Source organism: Myodes glareolus, chromosome 18 (genome assembly GCF_982192425.1).
Source record: "Myodes glareolus chromosome 18, mMyoGla1.1, whole genome shotgun sequence".
Lineage (NCBI taxonomy): Eukaryota > Metazoa > Chordata > Mammalia > Rodentia > Cricetidae > Myodes > Myodes glareolus.
In genome coordinates, this window is record NC_142043.1 from 19,367,615 (window position 1) to 19,393,970 (window position 26,356).

Here is a 26,356-nt window from a genome sequence, read left to right on the forward strand (position 1 = left end):
GTGCATGCCCAGCCATATGCTCTCCTACCCCAACCTGCACACACACCATACATACACAACAACAACAACAACAAATAATAATGATAATAAATCTTTTAAAAAATAATAATTATATTTAACCATTTTCAGTTTGGATACTTAATAATTAGTTATATGTATTTACTTGTATGGGTCCTCTGTTTTTTGTACCACAATAATAGCATCAATATTTATAAAGACCATGATTGCTTGCAAAGCAATTACGTTTTCATAGTACTTTGGAAACGCTGTGGAAGCAATCCAAAAGGAAAAAAAATGAACCACGGAAGTTGAACCAGTTGGCTTTCACTGCAAACAAGTGAAGAACTTGAAACACTCTCACCTGAGTTTGCTGGTTGGCAGTAGCCAACATGTCTCCAAAGATGGGCCCAAGGAAAACTCCACCATCATACACCACACGAGCAGTTACAGCAGGATTCACTCCAGTGAGATTTTTATCTGAGACCTGAGATAGTTACATTTTTGATCAATTCTGTCATGGAAAAGAAATCTCATCTTGAGGGAAACAAATGAGTTTTTATTCCACATTCTGTTTGAAATACTCTCATAGCTGAAATTGATAAAGAATTTTAGTCCATGAGTTAGTTTCAGGACACCTAGGGCTGTTACACAGAGAAACATTATCTTGAATAAACCCCCCAAAAAATTTAGTCCTAAAAAACATTAAACTTAATATTTAAAATAAATAAAAAGTGACTAATAAAAGGTGCAGTAAAACACGGGATATCTGCTTGTGAGAGGACTTGTCAAGCAGAAGCAGACACACTCAAATAATAATAATAATAATAATGTTAAGTCTTGAGATACTTTGCTTCTATGTAATCTAAATATTAAAATGTAATATAAATAATATTAAAATGTAAATGTAAGGAAACAGTGCTTTGAGATCCGCACAAACATTATCATTCTTCCATCTCACTCCAGGATTTCACTTGCGAAACCACTTGTCTGACAGTGCCACTAAGCGTGGATAAAATTTCATCTCGGGCTTCATTTTATAATAAGCAGGTGCTAGATGATCCTTCGATTATTTTTTAAAGCGTTACATATGCAAGAGCATCTGCTTTTGTCATTACTCAAAGACAGAAAGTCCTTTGCTAAATTCCCTCCTGCCATGCCGTCTGCCTCATGATGATCGAGTCGATCACATCTGTTTGAATTATCCACAAACAGACGTGGAAAACTATGTGGTGGACACTGACCAGCAGCTCCTCTCCCTGCCCTAAATTAGGAAAGGGAACACTGGGTTTAATAAGATGATATCTGAGATGGAAAATCCAGGTTGAAACTTTCTGATAAAGAATATAGAGCCCCTTTGCTAGAATATGGCAACAAGTAACAATAATAATCTATATCCATTTTTTATTCACATAATTCTTTATTTCTTTACAAAATTTCTCCACCAAATCTATACCACAAAAAAAGTTTGGTTATACCTACACTGATAGAATTGGGCAAATCCCCGATCTGAGTAGTCCAAGAAAGAGTCCACACATGTTCATAGCACGAGTTTAGCTCCTTCGTCACAGTGATGTCGCTGACATTGAGGTATCCAGATGTGGACACGTCAGCATTGTCCTGCAATAGCTTGTGAAGCTGTCTGGAAGACATGCGCACTGAAACATCTGTGAGCCAAGAGTTTACAGAAAACAAGATATCAGTGAATCCTTGCTGTGGGTGTCAACGACAAGGATAAAAGAAAATAAACACCAGGATCACCCTAAACTTGCAGGAGAGTTTCAGAATCAAAATACAGCACAAGAGCACCTTTACCCGACATAAGATCATGATTTTCCCCCAGAAGTAGACGCCCATTTTTTACATTTAGACGCTTCCTTCAGAGTTAAAGCGCATGGCAAACAGTGATCGTGCTATGTCAGACAAGACGGTCTCGGCTATCAACTGAACACACACGCTCCAGACACCTTTGTGATGACTGAAAGTCTAATTAAATGTTGACTTTTCTTGGAAAATTTTAGCTGGTCCTGTGAACAGAGAAATTTTGGCCACCTTTCACAGGGAGTAGGGGCGGCATACAGCAGCTGACATCCATAAAACGTAGCCAACACAGGTGAGGAATGTTGGCACTTCTCTTTGCTCTCTCTATTAGAATCTCCTCTAAGCCCAGCCACCTGCTTCCCCGCTCTGCATCCCCACTGAGAAATAACAAATCTCTGTGCTTCACACTTTACCCAAAGTTTCCATTTCATTAGCTGGCCCCAACAGCACCATGAGGTGGGCCATTGGGGCACCTCTGTGCCTACCTGAGGGATGAAGAAAATGAACCCTAATGGTATTCAAAAGCTTGCCAAGCTAGGGAGGCAGGTTTAGATTAAAATTCAGGCTGTCGTCCACCTGCTCCAGAGCCTTCCTCTTGAATGCCAAGCTGCCCTGAAGGGTTAATAAAGTGCCACTATGTTTCCACAAAGCCAACAATGATTCCGTGATTAAAAAGCAGTGCTCTACATTTGCACATAATTGGGGGGTCTGTGCTCAGTTCAAAAAGTTGGGCTAAGGCTGGCTTTCCTCGGTGACTCTGCCGGCAGTAATGTGACAAGTATCAGGTTGTATCTGATAGAAGGAAGTACCTCTGTAGATAATCTCTCATTTGTGAGAAGCATAGTCTGGTGGTGGTTCATGCCATAAGACAAATACACTGTGGACACTGGCCCATTTACCAGACCCCAATAACCAAGGTGTCTTCAGCTTTTTCTACGTTGTCCCATTATAGTCATAACACCCCATGTGCCTCTCAGCCAGGAAGAGCCTTTCTCAGAAAAAAAAGATTTGAGAAGCATGTATCACCTACTCATACAGCTTTCCTGAAGATCTCGGAGCCTCCCTTTTAAAGCCCCGCATTTCTGCCAGTATTTATCAATAACATTATTGAACAGTATTGTTATCTCTTCTCATATTCTGTGCTTTGTTAAAAGTCTATATTATTGAAGCTCTTAAAGCACTGTGCTAATTGTGTCTGTAATCTCAAACTTGGGTGACTGCTAAAATCCTCAATAGCAAAATAACTGCCACTACATTTAACTCTGAAGACACGGGTACAAGTGGCGTTGGCCTAGGAAATTTCAGAGAGAAGATGAATTTGAACCTAAAATACCCAGGTTCACATCTAGACCCTTTCATCGATTATTTTGAGAACTTCAGGGAAGCTTCAGTGTGGCTGGCTGAATCCCAACCCCCACAAGAAAAAAGAGATGTGACAATGTCCTCTTAACCCTTTGCAAGGCCAAAGAATAAATGTTATCTCACGTGACAGAAGAGATGGTCAAGTTAAGGATGTGAGTGGAAGAGTTTATCATGAATTGTACAGTAAATTCTTGTGGCTCCTTCAAGACCAAGGCAGAGGAAGTTTTGCGACAAAGGAAAAATAGGCCATGACCACAGGCACAGGTTAAAGCATCGCGGCTTCACTTGAGGATTGGCAGCATCAGCCGGGGCTAAAGAGGACAACCAACACATTATCCCCTAGAGCAGGAACAGTTGGGGCCCTACTCACACCACCTTCATGTGTGACTTCAGGCTCCAGAACAAAGGAAAAAAAAAACTCATAGCTCTAAGTCTCCAAGTTTGTGATAATTCATTACCACAGCCTCAGGAAGCCAATTCATTCACTTTCCTTATCTACAAAATGAAAAGGCTGGGATTGAACAATCCATCCCTTCTTAGGTCTTTAATCTTAAAACAGCCATTTCAGACCTGTCACCCTAACTGTGGAACTCACAGTCTGATGTTTACCTTATGTATCCCCAGCATGGACATGAGAATCATTGTACCCTTGCTGTGGAAGCACATTCCCCTCCTTCAGCCAATAGCATTTAAGATATGGTGCTGTGGTAGCTCCTTCCACCCCTTCAGCCAATAGCCTTTACCATAACAGCCCACTTGGGCGTGGTCTCTTATACTATAAATGAAACTATAAAGCGTGTGTTCGCTCTCTTGCTTCTGGCTCTCGCTTCTGGCTGCTAGACTCTGTTTCTGTTCCCTGTTTGTCCAGAGAACTGTTAACTAGGACAGTTTTCTGTAAGTCACACCTAAATAAATAACCCTTTATTATTCATAATTCTGAACTAGTGTGGGACTATTTTATGGCACACCCTGGTTGTCCCTTACCGAGTATCACTGTATCAAAGAGTTGGAGGAAGAAGTGTCCTCCTAAAGGTGGGCTTGTCCTCTGGAGTCTCTGCGCTGTCACCTCAATCAGTTCAGATCCTTCTCCTGTCCCCTCAGCGGGCACATAGCTGCAACACATCAAAAGCAAAGTGTTAGCCACCAAAGTCCTTAGGATGTGTGATGCCGACAAAACCCAGCTCTTTACAAAGACTGCTTTACTCCCATGCTTCTATGCTTTGAGTTCCATCTCTCAACTACTGGATGCCCTTTTTCCACCACAGCAGGAACAGTGTGGTATAAACAGAAGGCTCCTTAAGAACATGCTACCAACATTGATCCTATGAACATAAGCGTTCAGAGCAATGAGCAATTCTGCCACCCACCTGCCACCCCTGGTTCAAAGAAGACATGGCCCTCTAGAGCCTCATTTGCATACTCCAAATCAATGTGCCCTGGTCTCTCAGTGTCTCCCCAGCACCTCCTGCTGGAGCATCTACCCTACCTCACTAACTTCTTATATATATAAACCCAGTGCCAGCACAGCCCTGCTTTTGATAAACAAATGATCCAAATAACTGTGGCATGAACTGGGGTTGTAAACTGTCCAATCGCTGCCATGAGCTGGCTAGTTGTGTCCCCTCACAAACACAGAAGTCACTTGTTGAAATCCGAGTCCCAAGGGCATGGCTTTAGGACGTTAAACCTTTGAGGAGGTCTTTAGATTATGAATGGGATTGGTGTTCTTTGAAAGGCGTGTTCCAGACAGACCCGTCCTCTTTTCCAGCGTGGTCACAGGCTTCCAGAGGAGCCCGGGTACTTGAGGTAAAGACAGAGAGGAAGGTCATCAGGAGCCCTCTGAGTGTAACCTGTACACAGTAACTCAAACTAGCTTTTACCATCTCATAGTTAATAGCTGAGAGCCATCCAATACGGCACTATTCTGTACGTGTGTGTATATGACGTATATGTATACACATACGTGTATATGCAGTGCACATACAAGACAGAGCATTTCAGTTCTGTTGATCCTGCCAAGCTTAAGTGAAATTTAAAAGGGTAACATACATGTGGTCCCCGGACCTCAAGGAGGCTGATCTATCTTATAGTCTCTGCTTTGTAAACTACCCTTAGAAATAAGTCACAACTATGTAGCCACGCTTGTGATGCTCTAGTGCCATCTGCTGGTGAGTTCTTAGAAATGCCTGGGTTTTTTTTTTTTTTTTTTCCTTAAACTGAAGGAATTCCAACAAGATCAATATTCCAGGACTGCAATTAGGGGAATAAATAGAAAACAGTGTTTACTCTGAGAAACATAACAAACCATCTAAAAACAAATTTAATAGAAATAGGCTCCTAAATGCAGCTCTCGGCTGAGACAGCACCATTAGATCATTGAAAATGAAAATTTTCAGACCCCAAACTACCATGGCCCAGTTGTCTCTATACCAAACCTCTATCTGAGTCTGATGTATCACACTTGAGAAAAGACCATAGCTCTAAACAGTACAGTAGGGAGTTTCCCCACCTCCATCAAAGCTGCACCTGTGTGCACCGTAGCCAGCTGTGAATACTGAGGACATCCGTGTAGGAAAACCACTTCCTTACCATGCAGTGATGAGAGGAAGCTCTGAACCACAGCCTGCCAACCAGAAGGCTATGCTGTAGACTGGAGGGAATCCCACCACCGAGACTGACTCCACCAGGTTCCCACCTGGGCGGGCTGTTCCAGGATCAGCTTGAGAAACTGGAGACCAATGATCCAATTAGTACCAAATAACTCAAGATAGAGGCTTGTAAAGTGGAAAACTCTGGCTGGAGATGATGAGTCACATGCACATATGAAGTCTAGATCTCTACCCATCTACTACATTGGAGAAGCTCCCGGAGAAGGGCATGGGAGGACAACATTCAACTTATTACCAAGAGGAAAATGCAGCAGTGTACAGACATGAAGATTAACTCTGCAGCAAAGATCAACAAGCCCCCACCAGCCAAATGCCTCTTGTAACACCCCTTCACTCTATGTGTGGGTGGCAGGTACCCCTTCCTTCCCACTGCCTCTGTAAACCTTAGTGATACACAGAAAATCCTCCCTAGGAATGCTATCCTCCCGAGGAATGGACTAGGCTCTCATAACCAGAGCTGCTCTCATAACCAGTGCTTATTCATGATGAAGTGGTAAGTGTACAGAAATGTGAGAGTTCAAATCCAGGGTTTCCCACTTGCCTTGGACAGCCACTCTGCTAAGCAATATAAGCTCAGCAATGCTCAGCTTTCTCGTGTCTAAAGTGACGATCACAGCATGTGGGATGGATGAAAACCTTCCTGGTAAGTAATTCAGGAAGGCTGCTGACTTTAATGACCACTGAACATTTCAATATCCTTTGTCTTCCTGCTAGGCACTGAGTAAGACAGCTTTTCTTCAACATTCCTTATGGTTCAGATTACAAAGAGTTCAAGGGCAGTGATAGCCTTGTCTTATTCATTTTTCATGACTACTTCTTTTATTGTTTGTTTTAACTTTCTTTTGTTTTTGCTTGCTTGCTCGCTTTGAGACAGGATCTCACTGTATAGCCTTGGATATCCTGGAATTCACTATGTAGACCAGGTTATCCTTGAACTCATACAGCTCTGCCTGTCTCACCCTCTCCAGTGCTGAGTTTAAAGGCTTATGTCTTGGTGCCTGGTCCTGCATGCCCAGTTCTTACTGCAACACTGGCACAGAGCAGGTGCTCAATATGATTATGCGCTCTCTAAAGAGATGGTGTCTGGAAACTTTGGGTTCCAGTCTGTCACCACATCCCAGTTGTATGTACAGAGAAAAAGGCTTTGAGAATAACCCCTCTTAGCCTGATTTTCTCATACATAGCATAGAGGTGACAGGACCATTTCAGGTGCTCTTGAGAACTACATGAAATAATAATGACAATGAAAACAACAATAATAATAAATAATGAATGCTACCACAACAGACACAAAGAACTTCCATAGACTATTAAGCAGAATAAGTCCATAATATATTGATCAGACACACATATTGTTAATCGTGATGACTGAGTTCAATTATATAGTTCATCTTTCCTTAACTAAAACTCGGTGGATCAGAGCAAACTGACAAAGAAAGACTACTGCTTCACCTATCCCAGTCCTCATTCTTGTCCCCACCCGTCTCTCCATGTGTCATCTTTCTCCCCTAGATGATCCAAGATCGACAGAGCTTTGCTTTAAAAAGTGAGGGTGGCAAGAAAGACATTGGGTCCTTGGTTTCCAGGCTATGGAGGAGCAGAATGGCTGGCATGCAATGGAAAGAGGAGAAATGAAGTGGTACCTGTTATCTACTCTAGAGGCTCCCAAACTATGTGTTTAAGTCTGTGAAATACTGGCTGCCTTGGATCTTTGAACATCTGGGCGGTACTTGGGACTACAAATGTTTCCTGGCCAGTTGTCTCAGACACCAGCAAGTTGAGTTGGTCGTCTCAACGTGCATCTGAACAGCACCGTTCTCCAAGAGTGCCAGAGCAAATGATCAACAGCGGCTCAGTGTTGGTGCTGGCTCTATATTATACTCGCTTTACAGAGGAGAAAAAGAAATATTCAAAGTCAGAAGGTAGTAAAGTGTGGGCATAATAGTACAAGCACAAAAAGCAAGAAAACATAGTAAGATAAACAGGAGAAAGAGGCAGGGAGGGAGGGAGGGAGGGAGGGAGGGAGGGAAGGAAGGAAGGAAGGAAGGAAGGAAGGAAGGAAGGAAGGAAGGAAGAAAGAAAGAAAGAAAGAAAGAAAGAAAGAAAGAAAGAAAGAAAGAAAGAAAGAGCAACTAGTTGAAGAGACATGGAAGGAAATGTACACAAGAACAACCCCATCTGCCTTCAAACTATAGCAGGCAAATTGAAGAACCACCCAGTCTCCCCTTCGGAAAAGAAAAGCAACATCTAGTGTGGAACTTTGAGACAGGCATTTGACAGGCAGGCCCAAGAGAACAGCAGATGTGACAGTCACCTGTTATGCTTGTATCTGCAAGAATGATTTCATCCAGATAGAGCAGGCCTGCCTTCGGGGCCACAGGAAGGATGTCAATCCGATGAACCAGCAGTGGTGCGTTTGCCAGAGAAGATGGGAGATCCTCAGAGCGACGCACACATGTGTCCCAGAGGTTGATGCAAGTGAACTGCCAGCTGCCAAAGCAGAGCGGGAGGAGCCTCTGGGTAAAGTCTCCGGGCCTCCTCCTGAAGACTGGGACCAGACAGCCCCCCACACCCGGGGTCAGCCTACTTTCAGCTACAACACTGGTGAGTCACAGCTCAAGTCAGCCAGTCATTCGTGACACTAGGGATCAGCAGCACTTTCAAATAACGAAGCAATTGTGCATCTTAAATAGAGTACACGCCAGTCTTTCCTCATCCTGGGTATTCCTGTAATACTGACTCATTGAGCTTTAAAACAACTGCAGAGCAATGAGAAATGTCCGGACAGGGAACAGAATCAACGGACCAGGGTGCCTTCACTTTATTACAGAACCACTTGCTGAATGCACTTCAGTGAAGTGCAGATTCCCTGAGCCTCAATTCTCTCCATCTGTCATGTCAGAGAATGTCTTAAAAGTTCTGTCCCTAGTGTGATGCCAGGGTCCTGTCGGGTTCCTTCTATACCCATAACCGTATCTCTTGTCAAAACTGCTTTGTCAGGTCAAAATTTCAACGTCTCAAGTTAGAATCTGAGATCCAAATGAAATACTCAATATCTCAAGTGGGCCACGGTCTCTAAGACAGCAATCCACCCCCGAAGGGCAGAATCCACCCACACCTCCCCACCATAGCTACCTCTCAGGGTGAGGTTCCGTGAGACTCCAGTTGCAAGTGGTATTCTTTGTGACATTTTGGAAGGCAAATACGAAAGAAACAGTCATCGTCAGGGTCCTGTTTATGTGGCTTCTGTATGCGGTGCACAGCTGTGGACACCAAATATGCCCTTCAGTTCAACACTGCCAGAAGTTGCGGTTCAGACACCTTGGGGTAAGAGTCTGCCTCTGCAGATCTTGCTGCGCGCTGTGCATGAATCTAGGTCCTGCTTCCTCGGGCTTTCAGTCTATCCGGAAGCACAGAGCATTATGCTTCACTCCCTAAGCCAAACACAGTAGCTGCTTTCTCCGAGGCCAAATGAAAATGATATTCAACGGTGAGACTTTTCAAAGTTTAGCACTGTGTTCAGCAATAAGGATTTTAAAGTATATCGGTTATAAAATGCTTGCTTTAACCAAGGCCTCTGTGGGCCTTCGGTGAGTCACTTAATCTGCACTAGCCTTCCTTCTGCTCTATTCCCCAGGGGGGGTGTGTGTGTGTTATAGTTAAAGGAACAGAATATGAATTTAAGAGGGAATAGGGAAAAACAAGAGTTGGAAGGGGAAAGGGTAGGGTGAAATTTATGGAAATGCAGTACTCATGTATAAAATTTTTTAAAAATTAAGTAAATGCAAAGGGGAGTAGGTATATCAGCTGATTCATTAATTATTTACATTAACTGAAATAATGATAATAATAACTATCCTCAATTGGGTCCTCACTGATGCAAAACATCTTACTATATTAACCTTCACCATATTACTGAGCGCTGGACCACATTAACTGTTTCAGAGATGCATACTTAAGTAAAATATTAAGAACACACAGATGTGAATCAGTGTTCAAAACCAGAGTCTGTCTGTAAGATTTGCACTATTTCTCAAGAGTAGAGAGCAAATAAAATATCTAAATAAATAAAAATGTCCATAGGCCTTCTTGCTAATAGTAACATTCTTAGGTTACAAGTAGGGGCCCAGAGAAGTCATTAAGAAATGTCAAACTTCAGCTCAAAACACACCAGGCAAATTTCATCATCTCCTTGTGTTTTTGTCATCTTAGTGTCGAACCCAGAAAACAACATCATCTCCTCCCAGCCTTCCAAGCCCAGAAACATGAGGATAGATACTCACATATGGGTACTGATCCAGCTGATAGCCATTTTTGTCAGCTGAGGGGTAAAGAATAAGGTGTCGAAGTTGACCCAGGCTGAATCTGCCACAGAAGGGCTCAGTTGAACTGGTGAGGACCCCATCAGAGCTGGAACCTTCTAGGCCTGTATGTAATCAGAATAAATAGGAACATAGGCATAGCCATGAAACAAGACAGTATGTGTACAAGATAAAAAGAGTAACATTGGCCTCTCGGCCTATGGAGAAATGGGAAGAGCCCAGAGGTCTAGCACCCTCCAATTGGAAGGCTCTAGCTATGAGAAATCCTTTCTGGCTACTACAAAACATGGAATAATAATACCATTTTCTCTGTGGGCCAAGATGGGAAAAACTAATGATAAGCAAGAGAAAAGGAAGGTCAATGGAAAAAAAGGAATGCTTTATTTTCTTATTTTACTTGTATGTGTGCCTAAGTGTATGGAGTGCACGTGTGCATGTGGGAGACAATGGGTGTCCATCAAGGGGGAGTGTCACACCACCTAGAGCTGGAATGGGTGCTGGGAACTGAGCCTGAGTCCTGTGCAGGAGTAGTGAACACTCTTAACCATTTCCCTAGCCCCTCAATAAGACTTTAGTTCACTTTAAGAATAGTTTAAGAATGTGTTGTCCATTGGCTGGGGAGGGCAATGAAGCACATTAGCATATTTTAATGATTTCTTCAAATTGATATACCTTAGCTGGCTGATATCCATGGAAGGCCCACCTATATCTAAAGAGAAACAGTGGAGGAGGAGTGGTTGGGGGGAGTAGAGGGGAAATGGGGTGAGGAATTGGGAAGAGGAAAGGAGAAAAAATTTTGTTGGGATGTAAAAACAAAAGAATAAATAAAAGGAGAAAAATAATTTCTTGCCTACATTATTTTATACTAATTCTCTTGTATAAGCTAGGAGTGGTGGTGCATGCTTATAGTCCCAGCCACTCAGGAATCAGGTACAGGAGGGTCACAAGTTCAAGGCTGATCTAAACAACTTGGTGAGAACTTGTCTCAATTTTTCTTTTCTTTAATTAAAAGGATGTTAGCATGGCTTGGCTGAAGAGCTCCTGTGGGCATCAGCAATGCTTTGCAGTTTAACCTCCATCGGCACACACACACAAAAACATTGATAGGAATTTTGATTTTGAACTAAACGATTTTTTTTTAAGTTACCATTGCCATGTCTACTCTCTACGTTTAGAGGAAACTCTCTGGACAGTGTTTCTCTCCACTGAAGTACCCAGAAGACTGCTTAGACTGGCATGCATCCCAACCATCTCCTCCTGTATGCGCAGCTGCTCTACTGGTCACTCCATCCAGACCCAGGGTCCTGCTTCTATCTGACTCTACTAACACTCTGGGCAGGAAACTGGGATTGTTCCTATGTTTAAAGAAAGAAGAGGAAAACAGTGATAGATAGGAGGAGCAGAGCTGGCCAACCCAGGAGACACCTTGCTCAAATCCAAGTCGGAGCAGAATGTGAGCTGAAACGGGTTCCAGATGGCATTTTACTGCAAGCAGCTCCTCAATGGTGGCTTGGATCTATTAAAATAAATAAAATGGCAGTCTTTCAAACCTCAGGCCTTAAACTCCCATGCTCACCTTTGTTATTGGAAGGAGACTCTCACCTGTTGGGCTGTAGCATTTGCAGGAACTGGCTGGCTAGACACATTGTCCCACGTAAGAAAAAAGCTTCCTGTAGCTGACACATTCAACATCTGAAAAGTTGACGGACAAAACTCACTGATGTGCAGGGACCAGAGTCAGAGGGTCTGTCTAGGAACAGAGCACAGCCCCTCCACATGCCGTTTCGATTTTATTAGTTTCAGATTTCTAAATATAAATGATCCAGAAACCTCTGGAAAGCAGTGTCACCATCAAATGAAACTTTTTTGGGAATGAAATGAATGACGGGTCCCCTGTTTGTTTGTGCTGCATTTCCGATAGCACATAATGTAAAGGTGGCCTTGGTATATCTCATTTTTGGACCTTCTCACCAAATGCTGCCTCAACAAAGTGGCCTGAGAGGCAGAAGCCAGCACATGGCACGCCATTCTCTCACGGGGCTCATTCCATGTCTACTCCGCTCCCAGCAGATGTGTCTGGGCTCATTATCCTTTCGTCCTGAGATGTGACTCATGAATCACTTGCTCTGTTCTACTTTTCTCGGTGGTTCTTTTATGTCCATGTTACTATTAAACTAGAAAGTGTGGAAAGTAGGGTCCACATTGATCACTTCTGCATAGAAAAACCGACAACAGAAAGTATATGGAAGTTTCTCAGAAAAGACATGGAGCACATTAACGACAGATTAGACATATAAACATATCACATGGGTAAATAAGCTCAGAATGGGTCAAAAAGCTATGGTGGAGTGTGTGTGTGTGTGTATGTGTGTGTGTGTGTGTGTGTGTGTGTGTGCGCGTGATGCGTATATTTGTAAATGACCTTATCTGTACTTGGAGGAATAAGTTCTCAGCAAAGAAAAGACCTGAGACTGGAAAGCTAAGCACTGGCTACTCATTCAGAGGACCTGGGTTCAATCCCGAGCACCCATGTAGTGGTTCACAACTATCTGTAACTTCAGTCTCCAGTTCCAGGGAAACCCACACCCTCTTATGTCCCACACAGACACCAAGCACACACATGGTAAACAGACATGGATTCAGGCAAGATAATCACACATAAAATAAATCTAAAAAAGTTTAGAGATCTACCAAACCTTTAAATATTTCAGAAATAAATCAGTAAGAAAGACAATCTTAATAAGAATGTATTAAAATATATATATACCCATAGGACAAGCAAGATGACTCTTACAGTGAACCTGACCAGCTATGCTGGGTATCAGGAACCCACCTGGTGGAAGAAAAGACCCAGCCCCTGCAAGCTATGCTCTGACCCCTATATTCAAGCCTTGGAGCCCATGTCTACATACAATAAACAAACGATAATGTTTAAAAATAAAAACAAGAAAATAATTTAAATATTTATGACCCTGTATCCTATATCCATAAATGCATCTCAGACTTTCTTACTCTCAACCAGCTGTCCTTCTACTGAGGAAGACTCTTTTCTACCCATGGCTTATTTTCATGGCACACAGACCTGTATTTCTGGAAGTCTCTGGGCTCGGGCTCGGATCTGGTGTTTCTCCAGAAGGTATGTGTTGACCACATCAGGATTCAGCCAGGTGTTGTGGATCTGGACCCCAATTCTCATCCCCCTGCTGGGGGCGATCCCAAGCTGCTCTGCTTCCAAGTAGTACTTGGCACCGCCCCGTAGTTCCAGCTTAGTCGTTTTCTGTTGCCAGTTTCCTTCATTCCCGTTCTGCTCCCAAGAATCGAACCAATCAGCAGTGCCAACTCCAAAAGAGGCCACTTCTACCTGTGCCCAAATACGCCAATCACGTTCAGTACCGTGAATATTCAATGCATCCTTGTTCTCAGATAACAAGCATTTCAAAAGCTACCAATGCGACATTTTCAAGTGGTCCACACTTTTCCTATAACTTAGTCCCCTGACTTTGGTCCTGTGGCCTCTTCCCTCACACCCTATGTCTGTGTGATGCTGTGGTAAGATATCATTAAATGCGTGAAAGACCTAGAATGGCTCCAGCTCATCTGTAGAAGGCCGCAACCACACTCTCCACCATAGATGGCGCTGCACCGCCAGGTGAGCTAGAAAGCTCACACGTGTTGGTATTTTTCCACTACTCTCAAGGTATCACCTGGGACTGGGAGCAGCGGACCTATCCAAGAGTGACACGTCCGAAGCAGGGTCTGTTTCCTTTATAAGGGATGGGTTCCATCTTATCTGGGTCTCCGCCATGTTGGCTGATGCCCGCTCTCCCAAGGGGCATTAAAGCTTTACTGCAGAAGTATCCTATGTGTACCGCGTGGTTCTTGCTGGTGAGACGGAAGCGCGGGACACTCATCAAAACCCGTGTCTTTCTCCAGCAAGCAAATGGATTTCAGAGAGCATACTGAGAACATCACGAGTCTTTGTCAAAGGCACAAGTGGGTGTTGGCTGATTTCTAAAAGTACAATGCTGTGGGACAATGGTCTTGTATCCTGTAAAGACTTGTCACTTGTATTGCTTTAATAAACCGTTGATTGGCCTACTAGTAGCCAGGCAGGAAGTATAGGTGGGACATCCAGAACAGAAGAATTCTGGGGAGAGAAAAGGCTCAATCTGCAGTCATCCAGACATAGAAGACGCAAAATGAGAAGGCCTCGCTGATAACAGGTACCAAGCCACGTGGTTAACACAGACAAGAACTATGGGTTAATGTAAGTTATAAGAGTTAATAAGAAGACTGAGCTAATAGGCCAAACAATTTATAATTAACATAAGCCTCTGTGTTTTTCTTTGGGACTGAATGGCTGTGGGACCGGGTGAGACAGAAACCTCTGGCAACAGTACAAGGCTGGTAAAAGAAGCTTCCTACATGATGCTAACCCAAACATGGTGGAAAAGGCACGGGTTGAGTTTGAGAGTCAAACCAATTGGATTTTGATTTGTGGATACTTCTCTTATTATTCAGGTGGTCCCGAACAGGCCATACAATCCTTCAATGCCTCAATTTTCTCATCTAGAGCCTGGAGTTGTGCATACTTCACAGAGATAAGAATAATAAGCAAGATTGTAAAACAACATAATGCTGGACTTACAATACCATTATAGTCCTCCAAATTGCTTTTCAGTGGTATCTTACAACTGTAGAACAGAAAATCTTCCTCTCTAATCCTTTCTTCTTTCCAGGGCAAAGGGCCGTGAACAAAGGAAAGGCAATCCAGAGGAGGGTGAGTACCTTAGTTCTTGGCTCCTCTGAACAACTGAAATGCAAGGAAGCTGGGCTGTCTGCCTGGATCCAGAATGTGTAATTGTTTGTCTCTGGAGCCACAAAGAACCCGCTGAGCCGTGCTCTGGAACACAGAGGAACAGAGTCAGGTGAGAGCAGACAAGGCCGGGGTCACTGAGTCAACATACAGCAACCCTTGTGCTTTGCTGACTATGGAAATGACAAGAAAAAAAACTGACCCTTAAACCATATGATTATTCTGATGAGTCTAGAAAAAGCAATCACTCCTGCATGGTCTCAGTTTGTCAGCCTCTACACGTCCACAAATCCCTTTGCAATTTATAATTCTCAGGAGGTCATGGCCACAGCACAGGACGATGTGGAGACTTGACTGAGAAGACCACTTATCTCCAAAGCAGATTTAGAGCTACAGGAAACATGGGTTTTATACATTGGTCGATATTTGACTGTAGAGCTACAAAAGGTCTTATTATCACCAGAATGACCAACACCAGCTGAGAACACTGTCAAAACACCCCAGTTGTTAATGGCGCGTGTGACAAATGATGCCCTAGAAATATCACTGCATCATTCCCTGTGTCCTAGCTTGCCTGAGTTTGTCAATAGACTTTTGATATGGATTCCCACTTTATCTGCAACATACCTGAATGGTCGCCCTTCCTTTGACCAAAATCCAGATGGAGAACTGGCATTGGGGACTATCTGCCACCTGTACCCAGGGGTGGCTTCGTTCAGCTCTACATCCTCTACAGCATCTCCAACTTCAAAACGAAGACCTCTATTGCCTGAAAGACACATACATCCCACAACCAAGTGGCGTTTCTCCTCACAAGGATCCTACTTAAATTACAGAGTGAAAGGTATTGTGGGTGTTATTTGTGAAGGTGAGTCACGAGAAACCAAGATGGGATAGTCCTAAGAGAGAGTCTGTAGAAACTAGGAAGTTTCTGGAAAGAAGATAGAGAGAGAGAGAGAGAGAGAGAGAGAGAGAGAGAGAGAGAGAGAGAGATGATAGAGAGATAGAGAGATAGATGATAGATAAATAGAGAGATAGATAGATAGATGATAGATAGATAGATGATAGAGATATAGAAGATTGATAGATAGAGAGAGAGAGAGATGATAGAGAGATAGAAGATAGATAGATAGAGAGAGAGAGAGATGATAGATAAATAGATAGATAGAGAGAGAGAGATAGATAGATGATAGATAAATAGATAGATAGATAGATAGAGAGATGATAGAGAGATGATAGAGAGATAGAAGATAGATAGATAGAGAGATAGATAGATGATAGAGAGATAGATAGATAGATGATAGATAGATAAATAGATAGATAGATGATAGAGAGCTAGATAGATAGATAGATAGATAAATTATAGATAGATAAATAGATAGATAGATGATAGAGAGATAGAAGATAGATAGATAGATAGATAGATAGATAGATAGATAGATAGATAGATAGATAGATAGATAGATGATAGAGAGATAGAAGATAGATAGATGTGAGAGAGAGAGAGAGAGAGAGAGAGAGAGAGAGAGAGAGAGAGAGAGATGGCAGATACTCCCCCAGTAGAATTTGGTCTCTTGAAAAGAGAACTTAATGAGAACATTAAAGAGAGGTGCTCTCAGAGGACAGAGGAGACTAGGAAGCCTGTTCAGCAGTCATGCCACAGAAGAAAGCCAAGTCCTGGAGAGGACATGAGGGAACAATGCCGCTGTTCAGAAAAGATGGTCTGTGTAATAATAAGCTGTGGTGGGGCCTGACTTTGTGACTTCTGAAATTGGACATGAACTTCGGTGTCCTTAAAGCCCTGATTCAGCCTGCAAGTTCTATTCCATAAAATTCCCTTTGCCTAGAAAAATTGCCAACCCTTAAAATTTTCAAGTAAAATGACCTCAATTTATTGACCTGCACACAAAGCCAGTCAGTGGCACAATTTAATTATGTGGCATTTAAATGATGCTGTACTTTTTAATGTGCACTTTATATTAAGGAAACCTTAAGTCAAAAGGTATATGGGCATTGACACTGGATACTAATTTTGATCAATATTTTGGCTAGTCATCTTGATTGATCATTCAGATTCTTGCTCCACCCTTTACTAGGTATGAACTTTAGGAGCGTTCTTCAAAGCCCTGAGTCCCCATTCACTCATACATCAAAACAGGGCCAATAATAACTATAAACAATATACAACAACTGAAAGGATCTGGAGAGAGAGTGAGTACTCAATAAAGGATATCCATAGTAAGTATTATTATAAACTACCAATGTTGCTCCTCATTTAGCCCAAAGATAAACAGTAAATAAGGGAAAAGCAGAGACTTCAGAGCACGTTAACAATGTTTCTGTAACTTTGGGATTCTCAACCTCCACACTATTGCTATTTTACTCTGGGCAGCTTTGTTGCTGGACTATGCTGTTCACTGCAAGATTGGCTGCATCCCTTGCTTCTACTTACTAGATGCTAATGTCATCATGTCTTCTGAGGACAAGAATCAGACACATTGGAGCAGTACCGGTTTGTGTGGCGTTTTGTCCCACTTCCACAGGACAAACTTCAAAAGTTTTCATAAAGGGCATCAATAACTCGAACAGCTGCTTTGTGGAAACAATCCTACCATGGCGGGAGCAGCTTAAGCAGCAAACACTCAACAAGGGAACTGGCTCCTACTTCCTGCTGCAGGAAACATTCTCTTTGCATTACTTGTTTCAATACCTTTGTCTCCTTGGATGGGCGCTCTCCTTAAGTAAACACTGGGGATCTGGGAGCTGGGGAATTCTCCAGCCCGAGCTTTGTATGTGTCTTCACACCACAAAGGCCCATCTTTATTTTTTTATTTTATTTTTTTACTTATTTATTTATTTATAAAAATTTCCACTTCCTCCCCCCTCCCAATACCCTCCCACTCCCCCCACTCCCTCTCCTCCTCCCTCTCCAGTCCTAAGAGCAGTCATGGTTTCCTGCCCTGTGGGAAGTTCAAGTTCCTCCCCCCTCCCTCCAGGTCTAGGAAGGTATGCATCCAAACAGACTAGGATCCCAAAGAGCCAGCACATGCAGACAAAACAAGTCCCAGTGCCATTATCAATGGCTTCTCAGACAGCTCCCATGTCAGCCACATTCAGAGAATCCGGTTTGATCACATGCTCATTCAGTCCCAGTCCAGCTGGTCTTGGTGAACTCTCATTAGATCAGTCCCCTTGTATCAGAGGGTGAACGCCCCCCTCGCGGTCCTGACTTCCTTGTTCATGTTCTCCCTCCTTCTGCTCCTCATTTGGACCTTGGGGGCTCAGTCCAGTGCTCCAATGTGGGTCTCTGTCTCTAGGTTTCGCTCCTGCAGGGTAGCTTTGCTTACAGGTGCTGAGCCTTTCGAATTGGCTCGCTACATCTTTAAGCATTATGTCAGTGCCTTATGCACAGCATCGAACTGCGATTCTCCACAGAGCAACTTGCCAACCTTCCTTATGCTTAACTGCACTAGAGTCTCGAATGCTAACATATGGGAGCTTCATACTAAGAAGGGCAGGTGGGACCTGCTGCCTTGCCTCCTCCACTTCTGTCTATTGGAGGCAGATGCTGGTGGCCGTGTCACCGCATATCCCCATCTGTAATATCAGCGGGCAAAAACCCACGGGGGAAAATACGCAGCCCTGAGATATACCCCGGCATGCCCTACTCACTGACCTACCCACTGCTGCTGCTATGAGCACAAAAGAGCATGCTCCACTGCTCCTGTCTCCTCGGCCAACACACATACACCCTCCCTACCAAATGCAGAGCGTCAGTTTGGGGATTCCGTCCAAGAGCTGCAGTGTCTTGGTGGTAGTTCTATTTTGCCTGGAGTCTATTGTTTAGACATACGTCTAGGGCTAGGGATGTAGTGCCATTTTGCAACTGAATGAATCTAAGATATCCCCTGATATGAAAGGCTTCGCCATGGCATTAGGGATCCAGTCACACTGCTGAGACAGAATTCAAACAACGTGTTTCCTTCTACTCTCTGGATTGTTGGGACAAAGCTTGACAGTGGGGAGATCACTGAGCAGCCGTGGTGACTTCCTTACCTGCCTGAGGAGCCGTGAGCCTTGCTCCTCTTCCTGGAGCCCTGGTAGTGCACTCAATCTTGCGGGGAGACACATGTCTAATGTCACAAGGGATGCCTAAGGAGAATTTTTAAAGTTTGTAAATACACCAGCAGATACACATGTACACACAGAGAGACGCGCACACAACAAATTAATTAATTCACTAAAAAGTAGACGAATGTTTAAAATGTAAGAAAGCTTCCCTTCACACTCTTGGATCATTAGAGATATAAACTCCTATGGCATTTAAAACTGTACCATTTTCATCCATTTTAACATAATTACCTGCAATGGTAACCTGGGCAGAAGAGTCAAAGAAATCTCCTGTAATGGTGATGTCTGTTCTTCCACCAAGGCTCCCAACTTTTGGAAACACAGATTGAATTTCTGCAAGAGGTTATACAAATGTAAGCTTCTAGATAAGCAATGTGATGTGCCCTGGACAGTAAGAGAAAACATCATAACATAATTCTCACGCCACAAGTCCAGCAGCAGTTGAAGCTTTTCGAATTGTCTTTTTAAATGTCCTTAATAATAAAAAGGACTGTAAATATATATTATAGAGGATCGGTATTTATAGACAAGGTCACTCACAGTATCAGCAAAAGTCTTTGCACCCCTTATGCTTTCTTCTGAAATATGTCTCTTCCCATCAAGGGTTTAGTTCAACAATGGAGGACAGTAGTTTACACCACATGGAAGAATCACTAATAGATGCACAGGGCAGAACTTTCGTTGCCCCAATCTTAGTTCTTCCCCATGTTGCAGGCTTGTACCACAGGCACACACAGATCACCCACACTGCTTTCACGCCAAAGCCTCTACAGCAGTGGTTCTCGGTCAGTGGGTCTCAGCCCCTTTGAGGGTGCAGATCAGATATTCACTTTGTGACCCATAACAGTAGCAAAATTACAGTTATGGTGTAGTAATAATTTTATGATTGGGGTCACCACAACGTTAGGAACTGTATTAAAGGGTCACAGCATTAGAAAGGTTGAGAGTCACTGTTCTATAGCAATGGGATAAATACCCACAAGGATTTCATGTTATCCTTTCTTTAAAGATTTGTTTTAATTATGTGTTTGTGGGGAATGGAACTTGCAGATGCCAGAAGAGGGCATGAGACCATTTTGGAGTTGAAGTTATAGGTTGTCCCCAGTGTTGGTGCTGGGAACTTAACTTGGGTCTTCTGCAAGATGAGTGTGTGCTTTTAACCACCAAGCCATCTCTTCAGCCCCGTGTCCTTTCTTTAAATGCCCACAGTTTGAAGTTTGTTTTTTTTTTTCAGGGTGAAGAGGAGCTGTGATCTTTGATAAGCTAAGTGTAAACTTATATTTATTCACACTATAATATACAGTAAACATATATTCAGAGAATGACATAAACTAAGTGTATTTACTTAGAGGCTGGTCCTTCACTTAAAGGCTTATAAATTCAAAATAGGAATCTGTTTTTAAAAACTACTTTGCTCCTTGACATCTTCATGCACGAATAAGATGCATTCTAATAAATTACCTTCACTTTCCACCCTCTCAAGACCCTTCCATCCCTATGAATCCTTTTCACACATTCGAGTCTTCTGATTTTGTCTGGTGACCCACTGAGATTGAGCAAGGGTGACCGTTGGGCCATAAGTTTAGTACTTTCCACTGGAACGTGGTATACTCGTCAGTGGTCCCAAAACCGAAGACAAGGACTCCCCATCTTCCAGAATCTTTCAGTTTCCAATAGTTAAACAGAGAGGGATAATATCTCATGGCACCCTCTTCCACCATAACTGGTGGCTAATGGGTTAACCTGCATCCTGTGCAGGTGCAAGTTCAGTGCAGATTAAATGCAGCCACTGCAAGTTCATGATTGCAGTGACTGCACCATACCTGAAGGTGGTATTTTATACCTCCCGTCCCTGTGTCTGACTCCTATATTCTTTCTGCCCTCTCTCCCACAGTGTTTCTCGAGCCTTACAGGGGGTGTTATTTAAGGAAATTTCTTATTTAGAGGTGAGCGCTCAGTCATCTCTTATCCTCCACATCTGGAGTAGCTGCAGGTCTCTGGGCTCACTATTGTTCACTGGAAGAAACGGATTCCTGGCCTTTTAGGACAGCTGTGATAGCACAATCTTTTTCGACATTCATAGTGGCTACTCGTTTGCACTAGGAAGATAGAGATGAATTTTCAGTAGTTCCTTTCTTCAAGTCAATGACTATGGTAAGGAAGTGAATGTATAAAGAGTCTAATTACGGTACTTCAGGTCGGGTAAATTAGAGAGGCTCTGAGGCAGAAAAAGGCTCAGGAGAGACTGGGGTTACCGAGGAGAGAATAAACTTTCTGGAAATGCTATCTGAACTGATGAGTTTAAACTCACCAAGGAAAGCTAAGCATGCAGGTGTGCATGTAGGTATAGCGCTGGAACCGGGAAGGTTGAAACCAGGGTCTAACAAAGTCAACGCTGGCTTAGGTTATATATTAAGACTTTATTTCAGGAATAAAATGGAAAATATATATATAACTGACCACATAAAAGGGAGAGGGGACATTAAAACAAGTAACAGCCAGAATAGGGAAAAGGTTCTACAATATAGAACCTACAATATAAAAGCTACATATAGTGTAGCTAGAATAGGTAGAGCGGTGGAAGGGAGGCAGGGAGGAGGAAGGGGAGAACCGGGAGCTGCAGAAGCACAGAAGGTAGCTGAAGACAGACTCTTGGGCTGTTTCTCACTGAAGATGATAATCCTTTAGAGCAATGGTTCTCAACCTGTGGGATCGTGGCCCCTATGGGGACTGAGTGACCCTTTCATGGGAACTGCCTAAGATCATCCGGCAAGTAAGACATTTGAATTACAGTTCATAACAGTAGAAAAATTCCAGTTACAACATAGCAATAAAAATAATTTTATGACAGGGAGGTCACCACAACATGATGAAATCCTTTACAAGGTTAGCGACATTGAGAACCATGGCTTTACAGGATGTGCACGGTGAGGAAGAGTCAAGTGGGTGCTTGATGTAGAGACTCCTGGCAAATGGGTAGAACATGGATCTTCAGAGGATAAATGTCAAATCAGAACCCTTAGAAATCATGAGAGCAGGCTATTCAGGAGATTATGGGGCCCATAATGGCACAGTGGTTATCCAGGTAAAATAGATGTGCCAGCCACGTGTAATGGCACAGCCTTTTAATCCCAGAACTTGGGAGGCAGAGGCAGGCAGATATCTGAGTTTGAGGACAGTCAGAGCAACACAGAGAATCTCTGTCTCGTGACTAAAATAAAATAAGATAAAAATAGCCATGCCATATTTAAGAAGCATATGAGAAACAAAATGAAGGAATTTGTGATTCTGTGAGCATGATCATAAAAAGGACAGAGAATTTTGGGTGAATTCAAATACTCTTCCTCACCAGCTACTTTAGACAATCTTGAGAGTTAAAGGGAAAAGCGCCACATCATTCATTTCACATATACTGAATCCAGGCTCAGCAACTTAGGGGCTTAACCACATTGGACTAGTTACCGAGTGCCAGCCTGCAGAGGCTCAGCCCCAGACTCCATAGATTGTCCATATCCCCAGGGATGCCGCCACTATGAAAATGTTCGTGTCCCTTAGTCTTCAGCCCAGGAAGTGTATGATAATGGATATTGTCAGCCTACCCCTCCAGCACGGCAGGGCTCTACAATCAGAGAAGAGTCGTGGAAGCCTGAATTATGGTACCAGAGACAGCATGCGTCCTGAAGGGTGTTGGTTACATGCATGAGGTTTTTCACCAGTTTGAAAGGACCTTTGGACAGGTTACATATCCTCTTAATCTGTTTTCTCCATAGAAAACTAATGGTGATGTACCCTAGCTTTCAATTGAAATAAATGAATATTGAAGTTATATGCCAAACACTCAATAAGAGATTGGTCATCTTGTTGCTCCTGTCACTGTGTATCCCTCGGTATGGGTGCTTCTTCACACCAGCTCTCAAACACACTAAACAACTGTTTAAGGAGAAGACATGCCAGGGTCAGAATTCAGTTCCAGCAGCATCGGCTGTGTAGAGAATGAATGGCGTTTGTCCCACCATCTATGAGATGATAGCTTTCTCATTTGGAGAAGCAGATTCTTGTTGCTTCTGAAATCTGAACCTCCCACAGACCCATTTTCAGTTGGTTTATTGTTGCATTAAAACCGACACACTGTGTGCACTCTTTAAATACCAAGTGCCTACTACAGAACTGAGTTCACAATTTCATGAAAGTTTCCAATTTCAGTGTTCTTCTTTCAGTATCAGGGTTTGACCATCAGAGGGCAACACCACAGCTTGGCATCAGAATAGGCAAATTATAAAGCATTGGAAGCATGCATGAATTCAGAGATGGGTGCTAAAATGACCAGAAAGAAGTCCTGTTATATTTTTTAACCACCACCTTTCTTTTGTTATTTTTTAGAACACAGAGGAAGACATGACTGTTGTTTATTTCATTCTGTCTATATCCATAGACTTTGTATAGACATCTACGATCAAGCCTTTTTGGATGCAGTGCTTGACAAGGCATATACCCACAAAAGTTCACATCTATATCAGTAGTCCCATAGACTGCACTGGTGCTGAAAACTTTTTGTCACGTAGTGACATCAGCAAGTCTACTGTAAGGATGTATCACAGTACACACCACACATATCCGTGATGTTGCTGGTGCATATCAACCTACTATGCTGCCATTGGGGGAGGATGAAAGAATGGAATGGGAAGTGAAATAGCTACAATTTGTTACACAAATTATTAAATTGTCATGCAATAACACAGTGTTAAAATGCAATAAAAAGCATAACACAAACTTGTACAATCTAGATTTAACTTAATCTAGATAATTGCATTTATCAGCTTATTATATTATGCTATTCCTATACTTTTTATACTATTTATGGTGATTTTTTTGCTTATAAAATAAAGAGTTCAGTGTAAAACAGTGTGCTGCATTACAGTGACACCATCATCATGCATGTCATGTTTTTCTCATCTCCTGCTTGCATAAAGTAGCCACAATGCATAGTTGAGCTGCAGCATCTGCATTTGTGTGTATGAAAGCTTTGAGGAAAGCGTGGTAACAAAAGCACCTAATAATGCTTCCTCGGAGCATCAATAAGCAAATCAGGACTGTAAATACTAAAGTTGACACACATACAAGCAACCTCATTTCAACCAGAATCAAGATGTCATGTTAATGGCCAAAGAGAAACTGACATAGGAAAAAATAGGAAAGTCTAACATTGAGTGCAATTCAAGGAAAGAGAAGAAGAAGACAGGATGAAGTACCTGAGTGTGTCTGGTATAGGAACAGGTCCTGTTTAGCACTGATCAGCCAGGCTTCCTTGTGCACCATCGACCTTCAATGGAAAATGAAGGCTTTTGGTAAAATGTCACTTACTGTTGCATTTTCTAAAAAATTGGCTGCTTGAAAGGAAGTTCACAGAATAACCACCAATAAATTTAACAGTTTGGACACCAGCTGCCTTTGATAATGAGAAAACAGTATCAATGGATACAAACTCTTCTCATAGATAGAATGATTATATGGAAATAATCTTTCTTTTTTAGAATGTTAGAAGCATTAAAGGCAACAGCAAACATGAATGGACCTGATTCTGAGCTAACATACACTAGATAGATACAGTAGATTCCTACACTGGATAAATGGATACAGTAGAGCTCTACAATACAGTAGATCACTTCCGAGCAGAGAAGAGAGAAAGAGAAAACAAATCCAAACTTTGAGTTATATACCCATGTGTAGTTGTTAATATAAATACAATAAAATTAATTAATAACAAACAATGCACTTTCAAGGACAAAAACATCTAGCAGAACAAGAATAAAGGTGCACATAGAAATTCAGAATCCTAATTTATCCGTGTCTCCAAAGAATGATGAAATATTCTTTGTGTCTTGAAGAAGGCAATTTCTATAATGACACAATGTGTCTCAGAAAAACTGCATCCCACAAAACATGTGAGAGCTGCATTTGCAATGTCCTTTGACTTAAAGACTAGTTCTTAAAATTCTGTACCATCCCTATATTGAAACGTTTGTGATGCCCGTAGGTAAGACAGAGAACAACGCTCACTCAAGTGAAGGAAACCAAGGAGATGTAGGACACTTTCTATATCCTATTGGTGTACGGTTGGAATGATGAAGGCTAAAGAGAGTAGGACACAGGATGTTACACATAATACAAGACACAGACAAATTTGTCTGCCCCAATTACTTACCTCCCTTTGTTAAATACTGAGAAACTAACATTTTGGGAACCTGAAACACAAAGAAACAGCCATGAATACAGGTCTACACATGAATCTCCTAGGCCAGGATATTGCTACCCTAGGCTTAATGCTCCTACTTCGTCACTACTGTCCAAGCCTGGAATTTCTTTCATGTTGCCCAGGAAAAGATCTCATGGACTTTCATGACAAAATGGACACATGTAAGTGAAATAAAGTCCAGGGCTTAGATTTAGATGAAGCATGATTTAAATCCTAACACACTGGTTGACATTGTCTATATAATCACTTGTAAAATAAAATTGCTGATTATGATAAATAAATCAGTTGATATGGAAGTTGTTTTGTGTAGTGTTTTTAAAAGTTATTTTGGTAACAATTGTTATCATCATGATGCTATCTGATGAACATTTTTCCCATTTCTGGATATCAAGAAAGAAATGGATGAGTCTTTTAAATAATTAGCTTTAAAACAGACCAATGTAGTTGCCTTCCACACGGCACTGCACAGTCCCAAGGCCATGTTCCTCCTGGATGGGAAAACTGAGAAAGACATATTGAAGTAAGAATAACCAGGAAATTTCTTAGAATTCCAAACTGTTTAAGAAAGCAATATATAGAGGTCAAATTAGGCAGAGAAACTGAAACATATTGAAGGTATAGTAAGGTCATGGTCGAATCCTTAGGATCCTGCTAACTAGAGTTGTCAATATATAAGCCACATGCCAAATGCATAGTGTGGGAATCAAAATTTAACTTATTCCTAATTTCTATTTAGTTTTTTTCCAAAATCTATTTGATGATGAATAAAATAAAATATATCGAAGATAAGAGTTAAAAACAGACAATTTAATGCAAATGAATTGAAGACACTAGGAAAAATACTATAGAATAGAATGTAGGCCAAGAAGCCAGGCCATAGCACACAATTCTTGTAATAACCCCAAAGGAAAATTAATCCACCTAGTTGAAATCATAGTAAACATCCAGTCAAATTGTGGCTATATGACCTAGAGCTTGTAGCACT

General features: G+C 42.2%; 1 protein-coding gene across 2 annotated transcripts in view; it reads right to left on the reverse strand.

The window, feature by feature from the left end:
• The window catches only part of Pkhd1 (PKHD1 ciliary IPT domain containing fibrocystin/polyductin), a 456,733-nt gene that overhangs the window by 405,764 nt on the left and 24,613 nt on the right, over positions 1-26,356 (reverse strand). For both annotated transcript variants that reach the window (XM_087898011.1, XM_087898010.1), the window contains exons 9-25: positions 25,808-25,872; positions 25,321-25,360; positions 24,368-24,438; positions 19,350-19,451; positions 19,044-19,139; positions 15,615-15,756; positions 14,960-15,074; positions 13,254-13,532; positions 11,774-11,863; positions 11,597-11,687; positions 10,133-10,275; positions 8,985-9,112; positions 8,164-8,339; positions 5,770-5,908; positions 4,165-4,292; positions 1,480-1,664; positions 362-484 (exon numbers count right to left, since the gene is read on the reverse strand). In XM_087898011.1, coding sequence (XP_087754137.1) covers positions 362-484; positions 1,480-1,664; positions 4,165-4,292; positions 5,770-5,908; positions 8,164-8,339; positions 8,985-9,112; positions 10,133-10,275; positions 11,597-11,687; positions 11,774-11,863; positions 13,254-13,532; positions 14,960-15,074; positions 15,615-15,756; positions 19,044-19,139; positions 19,350-19,451; positions 24,368-24,438; positions 25,321-25,360; positions 25,808-25,872 — 2,113 coding nt within the window. The remainder of the gene's footprint in view (positions 1-361; positions 485-1,479; positions 1,665-4,164; positions 4,293-5,769; positions 5,909-8,163; positions 8,340-8,984; positions 9,113-10,132; positions 10,276-11,596; positions 11,688-11,773; positions 11,864-13,253; positions 13,533-14,959; positions 15,075-15,614; positions 15,757-19,043; positions 19,140-19,349; positions 19,452-24,367; positions 24,439-25,320; positions 25,361-25,807; positions 25,873-26,356) is intronic.